At 47.3% G+C, this 20902-nt stretch overlaps 1 protein-coding gene across 8 annotated transcripts in view; it reads left to right on the top strand.

Moving 5' to 3' along the window:
• The window catches only part of GPR161 (G protein-coupled receptor 161), a 53201-nt gene that overhangs the window by 17293 nt on the left and 15006 nt on the right, over positions 1–20902 (top strand). For all 8 annotated transcript variants that reach the window (XR_012501375.1, XM_045515865.2, XM_074349772.1 and 5 more), the window contains 2 exons: positions 8588–9005; positions 14743–15467. Coding sequence is in view for 7 of the 8 variants with exons in the window: in XM_045515865.2 (XP_045371821.2) it covers positions 8588–9005; positions 14743–15467 (1143 nt within the window). In the remaining variant the exon portion in view is untranslated. The remainder of the gene's footprint in view (positions 1–8587; positions 9006–14742; positions 15468–20902) is intronic.

Genomic DNA, 20902 nt, shown 5'->3' with positions numbered 1-20902 from the left:
CCAACCCTAGAGGTAGGTACTCCTGAGCAGGAGTCCTGTCCCCATTTGACAAAGGGAAAAGCTGATGCCCAGAGAGGTTGCGCAACATGTCAACGTAACGGAGCCAGTGACTCACAGGAAGTAGTTAAGCTGGGATTTGAACCCAGGCTCTCTAGTTCGAGTCCATGCCCTTAACCATTTGTTGTGCTGCCTCTGAACCAGGAGAAGAGTAATTCCTACCTCTAAAAGTTATTCGGAAGATGAAACAAGATGGTGGATGTAAAATTCTGTTGTGTGTTGCTCACTGTTTTGGCAATTCTGATTATTTTTAGTTAATCAGACAACACTTTGGAAATGGGTAAGATTCTCAAGGGCACAGGGAGAAAGGAATGGATCAAGGACCGAGCCTTGGGAAATGTCTATGCTGAGGAGCAAAAACTTGGTTTTGGGAAGACATTTCACAGTCACTGTTGACGCCCTTGTGGACAGGGTCATGGTCAATGAAGAGCTCCGGCCTCCAGGCTTCCAGTCCCCACAGAAGGAAGTTGCGGAGGGTGGTGAGGGCCTCAGGTTGATAGTGTACATGTGGAGGGACCAACGTCGAGTCTCCCCCACCAGCAAACCAAGAATTCAGACAAGGACCATTAGGTCATTGGGGTCAGAAGACTCTGGCTTCTTTTCCTTCCTCTGATGTATGTTCCCAAACAGACCAGGGCTCAGACCTGCTTCACAGGTGAAGTGAGAGGTTTTAAACTAGGACGTTCCTAGGTTTCTGGTGCCCTCGTGGGGACAAGAACAAAGCACTGTGCATTGTAACAGATCCTGGGCTGGCTGGGCATGGTGTCCCTCTGGAGTTACACGTTTTTGGAACCACTTTCATGTGAGTGCCAGGGAAGGATGGAGGGACTGCGGGGACGGAGACCAGGGATCCTGTGAGCTCCTTCAGGCTCTCAGCGAGTTGTGTGTTCTGGTCTGTGGGTGGGAAGGAGACGGAGGTTCCCTGTCTATCTCATGTACCCTAGTGCAAAAGAAGGTGGTTATTAGGCGCTTCCCAACTCCACCCCCTCAGCTGCTCCAGCTGGTGATTGATGTGTATGAAGTGCTTTGAGGTGCTGAGATGAAGAGCCCCTGAGAATGTGGCCAAAATAACCTGACAGTGACCTCACCTGCGCTTGTTTGAAGTGGTGTTTAGGAGTATTTCCTCGCCTGGAGGGTTGTTTATTTGAATATCTTATGTACCTACCTGTTGGCATTTAATTTCTTTAGAAGAAGACATCGGGTGGTCCAGCTTTTAGGTTGCTCAACTCTTCATAAAAATGGGCGGCCACAGTTGGGGGAGGGGATAGCCCAGTGGTAGAGTGCATGCTTAGCGTGCACAGGGTCCTGGGTCCAATTCTTGGTACCGCCATTAAAACAAACAAACAAACAAACCTAATTTCCTCCCCACCAAAAACAAACAGACAAAAGAATCCACCAAAGGTGCTACAAATATGTATCAAAAGAAAAGGAAAAAAGCCATGGAGGAGAAAGTCAACCACTGGCCCTGTTGGGTATATTTAAGACTATAAGAAGAAAGCTTTATGCTAAAAGAAACAATTTCCTCCAGAGAAGACTTTTGGAGAGGTCAGGTATATCCTGTGTCCAGCGCCTCTGGTTAGAGAGATGCCAAAAGTCCTGCCTCCTTCTGACCAGCATGGCCTCACAGCACCCGCCCGGGCCTGGGCCTGTGGTCTGTGGGCTCTCAGGCTGGCCCTTTGCTGGCCCTTTTGAAAGAGACACTGAAGAGGTGAGTGAGGCTTCCTTTTCCTTGTAGCGGCTTGTGGCCTTGGTCACAGAGCTGATCCCAAAGAGACTGCACTCTGGGGTGGGGGTGTGGGTGTGAAAAGCTTTACTCCATTTCCATATGAAGAGACTCCATGATACTTGGGTCCATGGGTCCAGAGTATGGTCTGTGGCAAGAAGAGAAGGTTGTTTTCAAGAAGGAGGCCAAGGACACCTTCAGCCTTCCCCGGTGACCTGTCCCAGAGGGCTGGCTCTCCTTCCTGGGCGTCATTTCCGAGACCAGTATTCAGACCCCAGTCGTATTCCAGTTGCGTTGTTTCCTGGAGTTGCAGCACAGGGTGAGTTCTTCGGTCAAGGCAGGATGCAGTGAGTGTGGGAGTCTGAAACACCTTCATGTCTGGCAGCAGAACTGGCCAGGAGAATGGTAATGTGAGTCACACTCGCATTTGCTTCCATTCAATGGGCCCTGGCTTGTTGGGCCCTGAGTAAGCTGGCCGCCTGCCAGGAAGCCTTCACTGGCTGGGACATTCCAAATCCTCTCTCTTGTTAAAGTGCACCCCTGGGGGATTTGCTGGGGCTTGTGCCTTCCCTCTCCAGGCCTCCTGGCAGAGGCTGGGGTTTTGGATTTCCCGGGGTGGGCAGCTCTTTGGCCCCTGTTCCCCCACTGCCTCCTGGGGAGAGTCGGACCAGAGGACCTCAAGGCCGGTGGCCCACCCTGGGCTCTCTGATTCTGCACCTCACTGGTGTGCCTGCTACCAGGGCCTCTGGAAGGTAGCCAGGTCGAGTCATTCTTCATTCCCTTTCTTTTCTGTCTTTTGGATTAGACATTTTGCATCCTATTTTTCTCCTCTTAGTGGCTCCCTTTGTAATGTTAACACATACTTAATAATGACGAAGTTTCGAAGGCTAATCGTTCATCCAACAAATAATTATTGAGTTACCTACTACGTGCCAGGCACTCTTCCAGGTGCTGGGAAAACAGCCATAGCCAAGTCTCTGCCCTGAGTACAAGCTAACTTGGAAAAACACACCTTTAAGAACTTCCATTTTGCTTAGTGTTTTATTTTCATCTTGTTTTCAGAGCTCCCAAGTTAGCTATTTTTATAAAATGTGTTGTTGAATTTTTTAATGTTAAATTTCATTTTTTTTTTTTGCAGTCCTGATTGAGATTCTTTCCTGTATTTACCATTTTCTTTTCTAACAGTTGATTCTTATACCCTACCCCTTATTTCTGGATTCAATTCCCTTCATGAAGCGTAAATTTAAGTGGATCATTCAGTAAGGAGACATTAGTAAACCTTCAGTCTCTGTTTGCCTAAAAATTTTGTGCTCTCTTTTGAATGATATTATAGAGTTTTAGGGCAAGAATTCCTTTCCTTAGCATTTCAAAGAGATCGTTCCACTCTTTCTGCCTTCTATTTTCTCTTTTCTTCAAAAGAAGAGTCGGCTGTTTATCGAATTGTTACTTTATGGGAAAACTTGCTTTTACCGTTGTCTCTGTATCTTGGTGTTTGTCATTTTTCGTTGTGATGTGCCTTGGTGTTGACGTCTTCTGATTTATCCTGAGAACTTGATATGCTCTTTTGTTCTGAGGCCTTGTGTCTTCCTCTAATAATGGAAAATGTTTAACTGTACCTCTAAATACTGCATCAACCTTAATGTAGACAGTGTAGGCCCACCTTAATGTAAGTTAGATGCTTTTGACTCAAGTAACAGAAACCTAACTGAAAATAGCTTTAAAAACAAGTTTTGCCAATGTGTGCCTCCACTTAACCAGAAGCCAGGACAAAGCTGACGTCAGGATTTGTTAATTCAGCAGCTCAGGGATCCAGCCTTGGAACTTAGCTCTGCTCAGCATGCTGGCCCAGCACCTCTAATGACCTGAAGATGGCTGCCACGGCCCTGTGCTGTCTTGGCCATTCAGGCTGTTAAGAAAAGTGTTTTCTTCTGGTATCTCTGAGATCAAAGCAGCTTTTCCCAGAAACCCACTGTACCTCCCAGCTTCGCCTCCTGACTAATATGCCAGAATTGCAAAGAGAAAGGGAATACAATGATTAGTTTAAACCACTCAAGACCTAGCTCTCAGAACTAGGGATTGGATCAGCCTTCTCTGTGTCACTGGGAGGAGGACTGGACACCAAACCAAAGTCAGGTCTGCTAGTAAGGGAGAACACTGACAATGGCTGCTAGGTAGGCACCCAGCAGGATCTGCTGCCCCATTCCTGTAATCTCTCCTGCAGCCACTTTTGTTGAACATGTGTTGGATCTTCTTATCCTGTCCTTCATGTATCTTGACTTTTATTTCATGTTTTCATTTTCTTAATCTTTTTGATTGTTTCCTGGTTAATTTCCTCAGAGCTGTCTTCCAGTTCGCCATCTTTCTCTTTAGCTAAATCTGCTGTTCAGCATATCTGTTGAGTATTTAATTTTGACAGCTAAAATTTTAACTTCTCGAATTTCTGTTTGGCTCTTTTTCACAATTATTTTTTCATGGTATCTTGTTTTTTCAATATGGCTTCTACTGCTTTTTCTTTTACAGCTTTTAATTGTATTTATTTTATGGTTTTGTTTATATTTTTTCTATTAATTCGACTTCTTGGAACATTGATTCTCATGGTTTTTGTTTTGTTGATTCTCCCTCATGGCAAACGCTATGCACTCACTTTCATTAAATGTTTGTTCCTTTTATGAATGTGGAAATTCAATACAGAGCTGTTTGTGTTTAATTCTGCCAGCATTAATTTTTACATGGATTTATTAGCTTACATTTCTGCACCATGTGGAGTTTATATATTTGGTACCCTCATCAGCGTGGCACATGCCTCAGTATTTGATTTCTCATGAAAAAAAGTCTTTAATGCTCCACCCAGAGCCTCAGATAAGTGACTGTTTTTGCCATTTCCCTTTGCCAGTGGGAGGAGTTTTTCTAATCCCTGTTTTATGAAGGAGGCAGTCCCTCTAGAACCCATGATGCTGGGTGTTGGTTCCAGTCCTCTGCCTTGTGGGGCCCAAAGTCATCCTCCCACATAGAAAACCTCAGCCCTAGGAGTCTTGAACTAGATCTAATCCCCTACTGGCCACAGGTGTGAGATTGTAACTCTGGCTCTCAACTTTTCTTTCTGTTTCTGTTCCCTGTGACTCTCCCTTTCTTTTTTCAAGTTTGGCTTTTTTTTTTTTTTTTTTTTTTTTGATTTTGTATCGTATTTAACCAGCATTTCTATGAATTTGGAAAAGAAAAGGTGTTCACGTCAGCTGAGCCCACCACACTGCCAGAGATGATTCCTATGATAGTAAGTGGGAAACTATGCTTTGCTTGGGTGAAGTAATTATACCTTATAAAGTACTTCCTGTTCATCCTCTCACTTGCGTTTTATGTTTTCAATTTCTTAATCTTTCTGAACAAGACTTTCCTTGAACCTGTTTTTATATTTATATTTGAATAGTGATTTCACACTAATCTATCCACTAACCAAGCTAACAGCACAGGGTTCTTCCTCACCTCTCCCTATTCCATAATTTGTTTCTCCTTTCTTCCACAGTTAGAAATGTGCTTCCCAGCATCAGCATGTACACTCATTCTCTACATCCAAAGCAATTGTTAACATCGTTAACAACATTTAACCTATTAAGGAATCCTCTTTTGTCCATACAATATATACCATTGAGAGTTTAATAGGCAAAAATACTGTATTTAAAAACTCCTTGATGTAATTCTTTTCTCTGTATGATTACGTTATCAATCTAATATATAGTTTGGCTTATTTTTTTTTTTCTGTTTGCAATCAATTTTGTATTTACTTGTTGCATACATCTTTAATTTTTTTAGTATATAAAACATTTACATGATTCAAAAATCAAAATTGTGAAAAATTACTTAGAGAAATCTACTTCTATCTGTATCTTAGTTTCTGGTGATCTTTCCTGTTTTTCTTTTTGCGTAAGTAAACATATTTATGTATATTTATATGTGTTCTGATTTACCCCCTTCTTTCGCATATTTCCTTTTTTAAACTAACTGGTGCCTCAGTGAATGAAATAACCTGTGCATCTATTACTTTATATTACGAACTTGTATCTTCAGGGTGAATACTAGAAATGGAATCTCTTGGTCAAAGAGTATGTGCATATGTGGTTTTGTTAGGTGTTGCCAAATCCCCCTCCCCAGGGCTACTACACTTGGCGTTCCCCGTGCCGGTGTGCAGAATGGAAGAATGCCTGCTTCCTCACAGCCTCACCAGCAGAGAGTGCCGCCGAGCTTTTTAATTGTTACTGGCCTGAAAGAAAGAAGTGGTATCTCAGTGTAGTTTTGATGTGCATTTCTCTTATTTTGAATGAAATGGGGCATCATTCCATATGTTTCAGTACAATCGGTTTCTCTTTTTCTGTGAACTCTCTCTTTGTCTTTTTTTTTTCCAGTTTTATTGGTACATAACATTGTGTAAGTTTCAGATGTACAACATAATGGTTTGATATATGTATATGTTGAGAAATGATTTACCACTGTAAGTTTAGTTAACATCCGTCATCACATAGTTACAATTTTTTAGAACATCTTTTACCCACTTTTCTTTTTTCATCTCTTTCTGTTTTTTAGGATTTTTTTTTGTAAATTAGAATGATTAACCCTTCTTTTATGTTATCAGTTCTAAGTATTTTCCCCCATTTTGTCATTTATCTAATGACTTAGAATATGTTTTCTTTACCATGGTGTTAGCACTTGTGCAGCTCAGTATAACATGCTTATGTAGGACTGTTGTTTTGAGATATGAGTTAATAATTTACTTAGAAGAGTGAATAAAATTCAGCACAGGGAACTACCTTCAATACCTTTGTAATAGCCTATAGTGAAAAAGAATATGAAAAGGAATATATATATGTACAGCTGAGTCACTGTGCCATACACCAGAAACTAACACAGTAACGTAAATCGACTATACATCAATTAAAAAAAAAACTATATGAAGGGAGGGAAAAAAAAGACTGGACAAAATTCAGAACTGAAAAAATAAAGACAAAACCCAGAAATAACCTTACAAAGCCACAGACATAGACGGCATACATTTAAGGTATATTTATTGCACAAAACTGGAGTACCTAACATATTACACAACTGAATCAAAATTCAGAATATTTTAGCAGCCTGGAAATATGGGCCAAAATGCACAAAGTAAAACTTGGTAGAAATAATGTTTTGTATTTAGGCTTAAAAACATTAATCCCATCAGTTCAAGACTGGGGACACCTGCCTTCACAGAAATTCATATGTGTATAAACTTTGGGCTTTAATTGACCACACATGTATATAAGCCCAGCAGGATGATAATATGGCTGCTAAAGAAAATGCACTGTTGGAGTCAATAGTAGCAGAAGATTATCCTGATCCTGGAGAAAATTGCCCCTTTGTACTCGACATCAGACCACATCCAGAGTGGTACGTTCAGTTTCGGGGACCACAGATCAAGAGATCATCGACATCCCTGAGCAAGGCTAAAGCAGGGAGTTTGAGTTAGGGAAGAATCTGGAAGTTATATCAGGAACCTGGGAGGTTTAATCTGGAGAAAAGGAAGTAAGTAATTGGTGAAGTCTTTAAAGGCTGTCAAGGGGAGGCGGGATTAGCATTATTTGGTGCAGCTTAAACTGACATGCCGGGATCTGTGGTCAGGACCCACAGCGATCAGGCTCGCTGTAAAGGGAGACTTTCTAACTGGCCTTCAGCACTGCTGGGAAGGGGGTGGGCCGCCTTCCTGACCGACCAGCCTAAAGGGTTTGGACAGAGGTGTCGGGACAGGCAGTGGGGCCATGGGGAAGGCTCTCCTGCTGTGTGTAGGCACCAGGCTGCTTGCTGTCTGGCTCGTGGAACGCAGTTCTTCCTTCCTTCCTGGTGTCTTTTCTTTGTTGGGAATAAGAGCAGGTGGGGAAAGGGATCTGTGGGATTTTTTTGGCTGATTAAAATAGATGAAAATTTTGGAGAAACACTCATCTGTAGGATTTAATGTGAAAATATGTCAACTTTGAGTTTTAGCCAAGATCCGGAGCCAGCGTCCTGAGAGCTGGGACTGGACCGTGTCCAGGATGGTGTTTGTGGGTGAAGACCTCAAACTGAGCCTCCGCTTCCCTGTTTATCATTAGTGTCAGCTCCTCGCCTTCCCTCGCCTTGTCTGATGAGAGCAATAGCAACGTCTCTGTGTAAATTATACTCATTTAAACCCTGCTTGGGGATCTCAGAATAATTCCTACGATAATCGTATTGTCCAACTTTAATGGCCACATGAGTCAACCGAGGATGGATTAAAGTGTGGATTCTGGTTTGGTCATTCGGAGAGTGGGCCTGAGATTCTGCATCTCTAGTAGCTCCAGGTGATGCTGATGCTGGCCCAGGGTCCACCCCGAATTGCAGGGGTTCAAAAGCAGCAGTCCACATGGACTACATGTAACAGAATCACCTGCCCCAGGCTTGTCCAAATGCACATTCCTAGGCTGTATCTCAGTTCTCTGGGACCAGGCTCTTTAAGGGTGGAGGCCAAGAATCAGCTCTTCAAGCTGGTGCTGCCGGTGATTCTTAAGTACATTAAAGGTTTTGATGTACTGGCCTTGGCGGGGATGGTGGTTAGACTGGAGGAGCACATCCTTTAAGGGGACACAGCGAATCACACAGCAAGTTGGTTGTAGAAAACTGGCCACTCTTGTAGAGCTTGCATGGGGAAGACCAGCTGGGAGTTTCTGGACTGGCTGGATGACCAGGGGCCTCGGCTGCTCTTCTGGGAAGTGCATAGGCTGTGATTTGATGAATATTTTCCTGTTCCCTGGTTTCCCCCTGTCTTTCCAGTCGTCCAGCATGCTGTGCCCACCCCACGCCGAGGTGCACTGACCATGAGCCTCAACTCCTCCCTCGGCCACAGGAAGGAGCTGAGTAATCTCACTGAGGAGGAGGGCGGCCCCGGGGGTGGCGGCATCACTGAGTTCATCGCCATCATTATCATCACCATTTTCGTCTTCCTGGGCAACCTGATCATCGTGGTCACATTGTACAGAAAGTCCTACCTCCTCACCCTCAGCAACAAGTTCGTCTTCAGCCTGACCCTGTCCAACTTCCTGCTGTCTGTGTTGGTGCTGCCTTTCGTGGTGACCAGCTCCATCCGGAGGGAATGGATCTTTGGCGTGGTCTGGTGCAACTTCTCCGCCCTCCTCTACCTGCTGATCAGCTCGGCCAGCATGCTCACCCTCGGGGTCATTGCTGTCGACCGGTAAGCTCGCCTCACCCTTAGAGAATTGAAGAACTTAGGAGTGTGGGCAAAGGGGGAACCTGAGAGATCGCGTGGGCTGTGACTTTCAAAGTGTCTTAGTTCCTCGGGTGGGTGTCGGGGGCCTCTGCTGGGGAGTGCGAGCAGACAGAGAGCTGCCTCATCTCCCTTCCCTTCAACCAGAGCTTGCATCTCATCTAACTTGCATGTAGTCTTATTTTTTATAAGAGATTCTAATGCTTTAAAAAAAATTTTCTAGAAACCTCTGCCTCTCAGTTGGTAGATGAGAAACAGCAGCTGAGGAGGGTGACATGCCGAGGAGGTGTCAGGTCCGGGTCTTTCCCGAAGTGCCGCCTGCTGTCTGTTGCTTCGGGATGGGCCAGAGCTGGACCAGGGGAGGCGGGAGAAGAAACGCTCTCGTCCTCCACAGTGTGGGGGCCTTAGAATCAGCTCAGTCCTGGGTGGAGGGAGAGCAGGGGAAGGCAGACACCCCAGGGAATGGAGACGGTGGCATCCGGGAGAGACAGTGTGTGATTGTAAAAATCTGGGCGGTCCCTTTGTGCGGTCTCGCTGGCCAAACACTGAGAAAGTGCGCCGCTGACGCCCCTTGCTCCGTCTAGCACGTTCTTCCAGGTTCCCGCGTTGGGCTGTCAGAGTAGGTGTGCAAGTCCTGCTGGCTTTGACAGCGAGTTTCCAAGCCCTTGAGTCCTTTTGTTTATGAGGATTTTGTGGATGGTCGCTTCATTCATTCCAGGCAAGGGTTCGACTTCACGAGGGCAGAGAGGGTAGATTCGGGTTCTGTGTGATTTACAGGATTGGGAGGAAGCTAGCAGCGGCGTTGGGGAAATCACAGAGGGGGCTGGCCGGGGCTGTCACCACTGGGGGGGCACACGTCCCCAGGCTCCCACGGGATTGTCAGGCTTTGAGCTGGTGAGTGGCAGCTGGGTTGCCCGCCAGGGGTGCAGGCCTCCCCTCGCTCTGCAGCTGGGGGGCGCGCAGAGTGGAGGAGCCGTGCTCAGGGCTCATCGGGTGGCTTCTCCTAGTATCTTTTTCTCCCCCAACGATAAAAATAATGCTCAAAGTATAAAAAGTAAAATAAAAAATTAGCCCTAATCCCACCGATCAGAAGCCATCACTGTCTATGTTTTGTAGTATATTTGCCCTCAGTGATTTTTGGCTGCATTCAGTAAATTTAGAACATTTAGGCTCATGGCACATGTGGTTTTATGACCTGATTTTTCACTAAAGTGATTATGAGCATTTTTTCCACTTGCAGATATCCCTTGAGAATGTGATTTTTTTTTTAATGGTTACACAGTTTTCCATCCTCTGGATGTTCTATAGTTTATTTTTAATATCCCTCTATTGCTTACTATTTAATATAGCACTTTTGAGGAAGATGTATGTATGCGGAATATTTTTGGTCAGAGTAAACACACTTTCTAAGATTCTTGATGTACGGAAGGCAGCTCACCCTTCAGAAGGTTGTACAGATTTGTGCTCCACAGCTATCTGTCAGCCTCCTATCAAGACTGATATAGCATTAAAAGCAGAATTGGAAGTTTGTCGGCAGTGAAATGGGATGAGATCTCACCATTGTTTTAATTTCTTTTTTTTTTTTTTTTAATCACTACTTTTTGAATATCCCTTCCTGGGTCCTATGGAATGTGGAGTTGGGGCTAACAGCTCAGCAGAGCAGGGGACCTGGTTGTCACAGAATTACCTGTCACAGAGTGTCTACGCAGGGATGCTCAGGAAACTGCCAGCTGTCTGCCGTGGCAGCTCTCGGAGGCTGTAAATTGCTTGCTGGGATCTGGGTTCTGGATAAGCGAGAGTGAGATTTTTCACCAGCAAACTAGACAGATCCTCACGTCATGCCATCAACCGCATCATCTGAGAGAAAATTTACCTCGTTCAATGCCTTATTCTTTCACACTGGAATATTTGCTGGGTGTCTGCTCTGTGAAAGGCCCTGTGCTAAGTCCCCCAGTGGTAGGATACAGCATGAACAGGACACAGGCCTGCCCACCAGGAGTTCACAGTTTCGTGGCAGAGGCTGACCGCTGGGTACTGATGTGAACACAAAGCAGAAAGAGGCACTGTAACTGCCCCGTCACTGCCTCTGATGGAGGGACCAGGAGTGCTCCAGGGAAGAGGTGGCATTTGGGCTAAGCCTTAACAGTGAATAGGACTGCAAGGGCCCTTCCAACTGATGAAGCAGCTTCCATTTATTCATTTGGTAAGCAGTTATTAAGCACCTAGTATATGCCTGTCACGGTGGGTGGTGCTAGGAATACACAGCTGAAGAAGATGAGTAGACACGCTGAGGAATTCATGGCGAAGAGGGGCTAGACTTGCGGTCAGATGATTTTAGGACCGTATGATGTGTGCATAAGGCCTGTGAGAACGCAGGGGAGGGAGCAAGGCAGAGCGTGGCGTGTGTGACACAGCTGGTGACCAGGGGAAGTGACTGGAAAGGGAAGAAGTGACACGTATCAACAGATTGCACCACAGTCGTCCCATTAGAGCTTTAATCCAGGTGCCCCAGGCCACAGCCTGGCCCCAGGGTCACCCAGTGACAGAGCCGTGAGTCGAGCGAGAAAGGACTCTGCCTCCCTGTGATGACAAGTCACACGAAGCCCTGGTTATCTTAGGAAGACAGTTCATTTCCACCTACAAGCACCAGGGGGATTCACAGTGCTTAGGCCAGATCTTTATGACTACAATATATAGACTACTGTAAAATTTGGTGTCTTCAACTGTTTTCCTGGCAAATGCAAATTTTTTTTATTATTGGTCATTTGTGTGGCCTAAAATACAAATTGGCTGGACCAGTTAGTTTGGACATGTTCATACAGATGATCCCCATTTGACTAGGATATCATACACTCCTTCTCTTGCCCCCTGAATATTGGGGAGTTAATTTTACTTGATGTTATTAATTTTGGAGGTCACTTATTTACCGTCTGTGTTGGAAACCCAAAGATGCAACTTTGTGTGTGTGTGTGTGTGTGTGTGTGAGAGAGACAGAGAGGTGGAGGGGGCAGGGAGAGAGGGAGGGAGGGAGGGAGGGAGACACAGTAGTAAAAGATAAGTGAGGAGAGAGGACTAAGAGGAATACGAGAGAGAATGGGAGTGGAAGAAAGTTGGACCGTCATTAAGAAAGTCATAGCGGAGAAGAACACGGGCAGAAGTCATGACCTTAACTAAAGTGTGTTACGTGCTAGTCACTTGCCAGGCAGTGCATTAACATTTGTCCCGGCTCATCCTCACAACAACCCTAACAGCCCCATTTTGCAGATGAGCAAGGTGAGATTTTGCAAACTCACCCAAGTCCACATGGCTGGTAAGTAACTCACCGAGCTCTGAAATGCTGAAAGCTGGGCTCTTAACCACTCATTCCACAGTACTGCCAAGTCAGGTGTCAGTCACATCCAACAACCAGTTAGTTTAGCTCAGGGTCTCTCAACCGCAGCACGATTGACATTCTGGACCAGATGATAATTTGTTGTGCTGAGCCGTCCTGTGTAGGATGTTGAGCAGTGTCCCTGGCCTCTACTCACTAGATGCCAGTAGCACCTGCCCAGTTGTAACAACTCAGAATGTCACCAGACATTGTCGCGTGTGCCCAGTTAAGGACCTTAGCTAGAGAAATCCATCAAATTCCTTGGCAGATGAGCCAAAAGAGCCCATCTTGTAGACCCATGAAGAGAGAGCAAAGGCAGAGCATAGGAAGAATAGCTGATTGGAGTGACATTCACCCCTGAGATGTCAGTGTCCTAAACCAGCCGTGGGGAGACACGTGCGGGGGGGGAGCATCATTCAGTCTGGGAAGATTTTCACTGTGAGTAAGTCCAACATGTCATTTCTAGTTTAGCCTTGAAATTGCCAGGGCTTCAGGTCCTTTTAAAATATTTCCCATGTTTTCATTCCACATTGTAGGGGGATGAAACTCCAGCTCCAAAAGTAGTGTATTGTATCAGAAAATGAAAGTACCTGGAACTATGGGGTGGTTAGTTATAGTGAAGAAAATCACTGGTGCCGTCCCAGCACTTTTCATTGTAAGTTGACCTGTTCACTGCAAGGTGGCTGTATTTGTCTGTGTTTTTAGTGAAAGCATCTTATTAAAAACAGGGGTCATTTTCCTACTGGTTGGTCTTGTGGCAGGAGAGCATTGGAGCCCCTACGGCATTACAGCTTTTGAGTTACATGTAACATCATGAAAGCCTCTTTTGGGACCAATGGTCATGCTTGGGCTAGTGTCTAAAAAAGAGTGGTGGTCGGGGGTTGGGGTGAGTATAGCTCAGTGGTAGAGTGCATGCCTTGCATCCACAAGGTCCTGGGTTCAATCCCCAGTACTCCATTAGATAGGTAGGTAGACAGATAGATAGATAGATAGATAGATAGATAAAGTTAGTTAGTTGTGCCCAGGGGTGACTCAGGAAGGTCCCAGTGGAGGAGGTGGTTTCACAGGTGATGTGTGAGGCTCACAGCCACGCTCATCCCCTCATGTCCTGCCTGTACCCCTGTCCCTCCACATTTTGCCCTCATGCATAAGCCTGTCATTAAACAATGTTTCCCTTGGATGAAACGTCTGGGGCAGGAGGGTGGTAGTTTACTCTCAGCCCCATGGTCTACGTCCTCCCACCCATTCCAGTTAAAGGGTCCGCCCTCAGCTGGCCTGCAAGGCCTGGCCCGCCCCAAGCCCAGCTCCACTCCCCGCTCCACCTTCACCCCGAGTCTGCCTGATGGAGCTGCGAGTGGCTTCCCCGCTGAGTTGCTGCTCACTTCTGTCTCCACGCCTCGCCAAGGCTGGCTTCCTGCCTCTGCTTCTCCTGGGCCAGTGCCTCTGATCTTCGAAGACCTGGGGCTGTGTGCCGTCTCCTCCAGGAAGTCTGCTCTAAGCCTGCACTCTGGATCGGAGTGGCCAGTGTGAATCAGTCGCTCTGCAGGGCTGAGGGCTTAGGAACCACCCCTGGCCTCTGGACTCTGGAACAAGATGGTTTGCAGGGAATTGCTGGCATGTGTGTTGGGGACTGGAGAGTCAGCTTGCCTGGGTTTTTATCTTGTTTCTTCCCCTTCCTTATCTGGGGCAGATTATTTATCCTTTCTCTGCTTTAATGTCCTCATCTGTAAAATGTAAAACCGCTTCAAACCATTGTCATGAGGATTACATGTGGCCCTTTCCAGCCAGAGTCTCATGCTCTGCTTAGGTGTCTGTCTCCCCTGTATTTCCGGTTCATAGCACAGTGCTTGGCATGTAGCAGGCCGCCCGTCTGTGTTCTTTGAACGAATGTACCCCAGGATCCTTAGATGTTAGTCTGGTTTCTGGTGACCCTTTGAAAACTGACCCAAAGGGCTTAATGTCAGAAACACAGAAGTGATCTGGCTTGATGTACGATCCCTTAGAATGCCTGTTGATGCCTCAGGACTAGCCACGCCCCCAAGTAGGAATGGGCTCTGGCATGGTGCTCGGAAATGGGACCGCCTGAGCTGTGTGTCCTTCTTGGTGCCCAGCCCTTCTCTGACGAAGGGTCCCACTGGGCTAGGCAGCACGGCCAGTCTGTGACTCGTCTGGGGAGAGTTGGGAGAGGTGCCACTTTTGGAAGCATTCACCCCATGGCTGGGTTGGGCAAAAGAAATTCAGCAGTGCTCCCTACCTGGGAAAGCAGTGGGTGCCCATCCTGCTGTGTCTCCTCTATTTTGACTCCTCTCTCACCTCCCTCCCTCCTCTTCCTAGCTACTATGCTGTCCTGTACCCCATGATGTACCCCATGAAGATCATGGGCAACCGAGCCGTCATGGCACTTGCCTACATTTGGCTTCACTCCTTCATCGGCTGCCTGCCGCCTCTGTTTGGCTGGTCATCGGTGGAGTTTGACGAGTTCAAGTGGATGTGTGTGGCTGCGTGGCACCGGGAGCCTGGCTATACCGCCTTCTGGCAGATCTGGTGTGCCCTGTTCCCCTTCCTGGTCATGCTGGTGTGCTATGGTTTCATCTTCCGCGTGGCCAGGGTCAAGGCACGCAAGGTGCACTGTGGCACCGTGGTCATCGTGGAGGAGGACGCGCAGAGGAACGGGAGGAAGAACTCCAGCACCTCCACCTCCTCCTCAGGCAGTAGGAAGAACGCCTTTCAGGGTGTGGTCTATTCGGCCAACCAATGCAAAGCCCTCATCACCATCCTGGTGGTCATTGGTGCCTTCATGGTCACCTGGGGCCCCTACATGGTTGTCATCACCTCTGAGGCCCTCTGGGGGAAGAACTATGTCTCTCCGACCCTGGAGACCTGGGCCACGTGGCTGTCCTTTACCAGTGCCATCTGCCACCCCCTGATCTATGGACTCTGGAACAAGACGGTTCGCAAGGAACTACTGGGCATGTGCTTTGGGGATCGGTATTACCGGGAACCGTTTGTGCAGCGGCACAGGACTTCCAGGCTCTTCAGCATTTCCAACAGGATCACAGGTAACTTGGGAACTTGTCAGGGAAGGGATGCCCACCCTCAGGCAGGTGTAGCGTGCGGTCCTCTCTGGCGCTCTGGCCGGTTGACGGGTGAAATCTCAGGCTGACCGCTTCAGGGCTTTCCTTTGGGGAAGGAACATCCCAGAGTGTCTACTGTGATTCCCAAGCAGATTTCTTGAGCTCAGCAGTTCAGGACAAGGGACACCGGAATTCAGAAATCAGTGTCCTGGGGCCCTGGCCATGGCCCATGGACCTCAAGGGCATAGTTACTTCTGTCTAGAGAGAAAGAACCCAAGCATTGGACGAAACTACCTTCTCCTCTTGGCCAGTCCTTTCCTTTCAGTGTTTTTTTTTTTTCAGTTGAAGTATTGTTGATTGATAATGTTGTGCTGGTTTCTGGTGTACAGCATAGTGACTGAGTTATATATATACATACATTCTTTACCACTATCTGTTATTATAAGATACTGAATATAGTTCCCTGTGCTGAACAGTAGGACCTCGTTGTTTATCTATTTAATATATCGTAGTTAACATCTGCAAATCCCAAACTCCTGATTTATCCCTCCCCCACCTTTTCCCCCCAGTAACCATAATTTGTTTTCTATGTAAGGTCTCTTTCTGTTTTGTAAATAAGTTCATTTGTGCCATTCTTTTAGATCCCACATGTAAGTGATATCATGCTACATTTGTCTTTCTCTGACTTACTTCACTTAGTGTGATCATCTCTAGGTCCATCCATGTTGCTCTAAATGGCATTATGTCTTTCTCTTTCATGGCCGAGTAGTATTCCATTGTATAAATATGCCACATCTTCTTTATCCAGTCATCTGTTGATGTAAATTATTTAGGCTGTTTTTATATCTTGGTTATTGTGAATATTGCTGCTATGAACATTGGGGTGCATGTATCTTTTCGAAGTAGCTTCCTCTGGATACATGCCCAGGAGTAGGATTGCTGGATAATATGGTAGCTCTATTTTTAGTATTTTTCCTTTAAGGCAGGTTCCTCTTTAAAGCACTCGCTGCCCTCCTCAGCTGCTCTTCCTGAGCATAACGCCCTTGGGCCTTTGCTCATAGGTCAGTGGTGTCCTCGTGTTGTCCGTAGTAATTCAGGATGTGGCGATGCCAAACCTCCACTCCCTCATTGGAACATCACTGTCTTGTATGTGTAAAGCTGCTCCGCCATCCGATAATTGATTTTGGAGCTAACAGTTTCTGGACACAACCCCATCACCTTTTATGGGACCCAGAGGAATTACTCTACTCAGGGGTAGATTTTTTTTTAACCTTTTTATTTTGAAATAATTTTAGGTGCAGAGAAGAGTTGGGGAAACAGTGCAGAGAATTCCCACCCACCAGCTTCTCCTAGTGTTATCGTCTTGCCTGACCATAGCAGTTGTCAAACCTAAGACATTGCCATGGATGCAATGCTATTAACTCAACTACAGACTTGATTCAGATTCCACCCATTTTTCCACTGATGTCTTATTTTCTGGTCCAGGATCCAGCTCAGGATCCCACGTTGTATTCAGTCATCACGTGATCCTTTGTCTCCTTCAGTCTTTGACAGGTCTTTGTTCTTTCCTTGGCTCCCATGATATTGACGCCCTTGTAGAGTCCCGTGAGGGGCTTTGTAGACGGCCCCTCCATTTGGGTGGAGCTGGTGTGCTCCCAAGGTTAGAATGAGGTGGTACATTTTTGGCAGGCTTGTGGGGTGGGAGAGGGTGAGGTGATCATATTAGGGGCCAAGCGTCAGTATATTACTAGCTAATTTTACCCTTGATCTCTTGGTTGATATCTTAGCCTGGGCTGCTGTAACAAGATACCATAGGTTGGATGGCTTAAACCGCAGACATTCATTTTTTTCCACAGTTCAGGAGGCTGGACATCTGAGATCAGGGTGGCAGCGTGGTGGGGTTCTGGTGAGGACCCTCTTCCTGGCTGTCTTCTTGCTGTGTCCTCCCGTGGTGAAAGGTTTGGGAGAGGGACAGAGAGCAAGCTCTCCAGTCTCTTATCAGGACCCCACCCTTTATCACCTCTTCTAAACCTAATTACTTCCCAAAGGACCCACCTCTGAATACGGTAACATTGGAGGTTAGGGCTTCAGTTTATGAATCTTGGGAGAATACGTTCAGTCCACACAGTTGAGGTGGTGTCGGCCAGGTTTCCCCGCTGTAAAGTCACCACTTTTTCCATTGTAATTAACAAATACAGCAGAGGAGATAGTTCAAGGCTGTGCGGCTTCTCTGTTTCCCCTTCCGCCTGCACGCACCGTGCGCAGCGTGCGTTGGTGGCTCTTGCCTCCGCAGTTGCAACTGTGTTGTTTGAGGGAGACCTTCACCTGGAAAGGGATACTTTGAGGGCACTAATCAGATCATATTTATGGAAAGAGCCAGTTCAAGCTGCATTTCTAATCTCTTGCTGGATGACTTTGGGCAACTCAAACTGCTCAAGTTAATTTTCCCTCTTCAGGAAGCGGAGAAGCCTTCCCCCTTCCCTCTCAAGGGGGCGGAAAGCAATAGCAACTCTTAATTATCGTGGATGCTCATCGGTGGCGATGATAGATCTTTTCCGTGTGGCAGGTCAACAAACCAACATCACTGATTTATCTCGTGGACTGATGTGTTCCTTCTTGATAAATGAAGGAATTCTGGGGCTTTTTATTTTGACTGTGAGAGAAAAAAGAACCTCTCAGTATCCCAGGATTTTAACTACTGAAATGCCCATCCCCAACCACTTGGCAAGACTGTGTTTCCAAGTGTGACTTGTGAGCCAGGAGGAGGACGTTCAGGGTTTGGTTTTATTTCACTGATTAACTAATTTGTTCAGATTTTGTGAAATCACTTCTCTTCTAGGCCAAGAAATAGTAAAGGTTTTCGACTCCAGTGAAGTTAAGAATGAGGAAAGAGAATGAAGGAGAGGGTAGATAGAACAGAAAGAAACATCTGCTTTTGGCGCCAAGATTTTCCATGCGAGCCACGTGGGATTATCCCAGAAGAGTTCGTGAGGCTGTGAGAACAGACGGAAAACACCAGCTGTGGTTGGGTTGGCAAGTCCGAGGCAGCGAGAGCGGTCTCCGCATGCAGTTTTGTGGGATGTTTTTGGACTGAAGAGCACGTGGACTGATGGGTTCCGAGCTGTTGCCCTTTCCCTTGAATGGGAGCCGCATGGTCCCTGTTGTTTCTTCCCCAAAAGTCCTGACTGCCTGAGGCAGGCAGCACCCTCAGCAAGTCTTGGGAAGAGAATGCAGTGCCCACCCCAGCTCTGCACCCTGCCCCTGTCATGCCAGGAGTGCCCACTGCATCTCTGATCAGGAGGGAGAACCCTGGCCTCCACTTCACGTCCTTGCTCCCTGTGGCTGAGCCAGGGCTCACGGGGTCCCGGTCTGACACCCTCTGTGGGCATGACTTGGATCTGCAGCAGACACCTAAACCCCGCCTTTCCTGGCCCCCAGCCTGCTTCCGGCCACCCCTCTCACCCTCAGAGAACGCACATGCTCTCCCGTTATCACGGGGTAAGAAGGATTCGTTCCAAAACCAATAAGAAAAGGCTTGGAGGCCCTGTCTCAGTTTCGTTCCTCGCCATTTGCATGGGCACCTGGACAGTTTTCACCAAAGGATTCAGTACATGGAATTACAAACTTTCCCATCAGTGCTTGTGAGCACAGGCCAGTGGCATTCCACACATACCTGGTGCTTCCCAGCTGACTCCAAGAGGCCAGGAGTTTTACACACACGCTGTTTATTTCATTCATAGATTTTAGCCATAAACCATGGATTTGGGTTTTTTCATTCTGTTAGCCCCAAACTGAAGAAGTGCAGTAGCTTAGGTTTTCCCTGGGTGCCAGCTGTCTCCGGGCCACCAGGATACCTTCTGCTTGTGAGGTCTCATTAGCAGCTTCCCACGGGGCTCACCTGGGCATGGAGATCTCTGGGCTACCTGGGGGTTGCCAGGCAATGCCACCTCCTGGTGGCAGGTAAACCCTGGCATTGTCGACATTGATTCTAGGGCTGAAAGGTGAGCTGAATGCCAACGTTTGGTCCTGGGAGGCCAGACTACAAATCCAAAGCTGACAGGTAACCACAGGCGATCTGAGCAAAAAAGGGACCTTCAGGGGACCGGGCCAGTAACTCTGCCACCAGCTGGCCCAGCTGGGCAGACAGTCCAGGTTCTACCCCAGCCAGGCTTGGAGGGCGGCCTCTCCAAACGCTGCACTCACCTGATGCTCGAAGCTCCTGGAACAGGATAGAACCTTTCCAGTTATCTTCTGGAGAGAAGGACACTGGCTCCCATTTACTCAGAGGAAATGCCTCAGTCTGTGTGAGGTCTGGAGGGAGTAGGGAGGGCAACACAGGGGCCTTTGAATTTTCCCGCCTTGCTTTTCCAAGTTCCCTTCCTGGTGCCACCTAGAGGTCTCCTGGTTACTTCAAAGAGCCAGTTTTACCCCAGAATTGCACTCCTGCTCTTTTAGCCTGTAAAAGGCACTTGTGCCTCCTCTGGCCACCCCAGGCTTCTGATCTGATCTCTGGGCCTGTCCCTTTGTGCCTTTTTCTTTTAAAAAAAATTTTTTTTAAAAGTGTTGGATTGGCCCCAGCCCAATAGATGTGTTGTTTTATGGGAAAAAAACTGAGGGTACCTACAACCCTCTCCAGTGGTGAATGCTGGATAAACAGAGATAAGAGTTGCCACCTGGCCACCTTATTTCCAGATTTCTTAGCCGGGCCGCATTGGTCTGGCCCCAGTGATTCCTCCTTCTGCTGGAGACCAGGACTTGTGCCTGGCTTTCACCGCAGCCTCAGAGATGGTGTCCAGAACCCACTATGGCCTCAGCCATTCCAGTTGGCAGTGGAAGGTCCCTGATGGGCCCCCCTCCCAGGCCGGGCTTCCTGCTGAGACATAGTCATATTCTGAGGCCAAGACCTTACCCCCTACACCAAACAGCGGGAAAGGAAAAGGCTCCTTGCAGAAATGTGATCCCTCCATTTCTTGGAGGGGAGGTTGGGAGAGCAGCCTGCTCTGAGCACACGGGCTGCCCTGCCCCCCACCACCACCATGTCCTTGGCTCCAGAGGAGAAGGAGACCGTGTGCTCTGTCTCCCCACTCCCCAGAACGATTGGGCTGGAGGTTCTGGAGGCAGGCCTCTCCTGGGTGCCAGCATGCCGCGGGGGGCGCCGTGGTCCTTCGTGGCGGGTCACCACATCTGCTAGCAGTGGGTCTTCCTCGTGAGATCGGCGGAGTTTGACGTTTTGTGCTGTTTTTCTGATTGCTGAGGGCGCCTTTTCATTACCTCCACGGTCTTCATGGCCTCCAGCTCTTTTGTTCGTGGATTCATTACTTTCTCAACTTTCTGAGGACACATAATTAGAATTCTGTTTGTGTTCTTAACCTCCCTGCACTGTCTCCTGTGAGATCTGCTTTTTTTTTCTTTTTTTTTTT

This window comes from Camelus bactrianus, chromosome 21 (genome assembly GCF_048773025.1).
Source record: "Camelus bactrianus isolate YW-2024 breed Bactrian camel chromosome 21, ASM4877302v1, whole genome shotgun sequence".
NCBI classification, from domain to species: domain Eukaryota; kingdom Metazoa; phylum Chordata; class Mammalia; order Artiodactyla; family Camelidae; genus Camelus; species Camelus bactrianus.
Note: the sequence above shows the minus strand (reverse complement) of the source record. Positions and strands in the feature narration are given on the sequence as shown.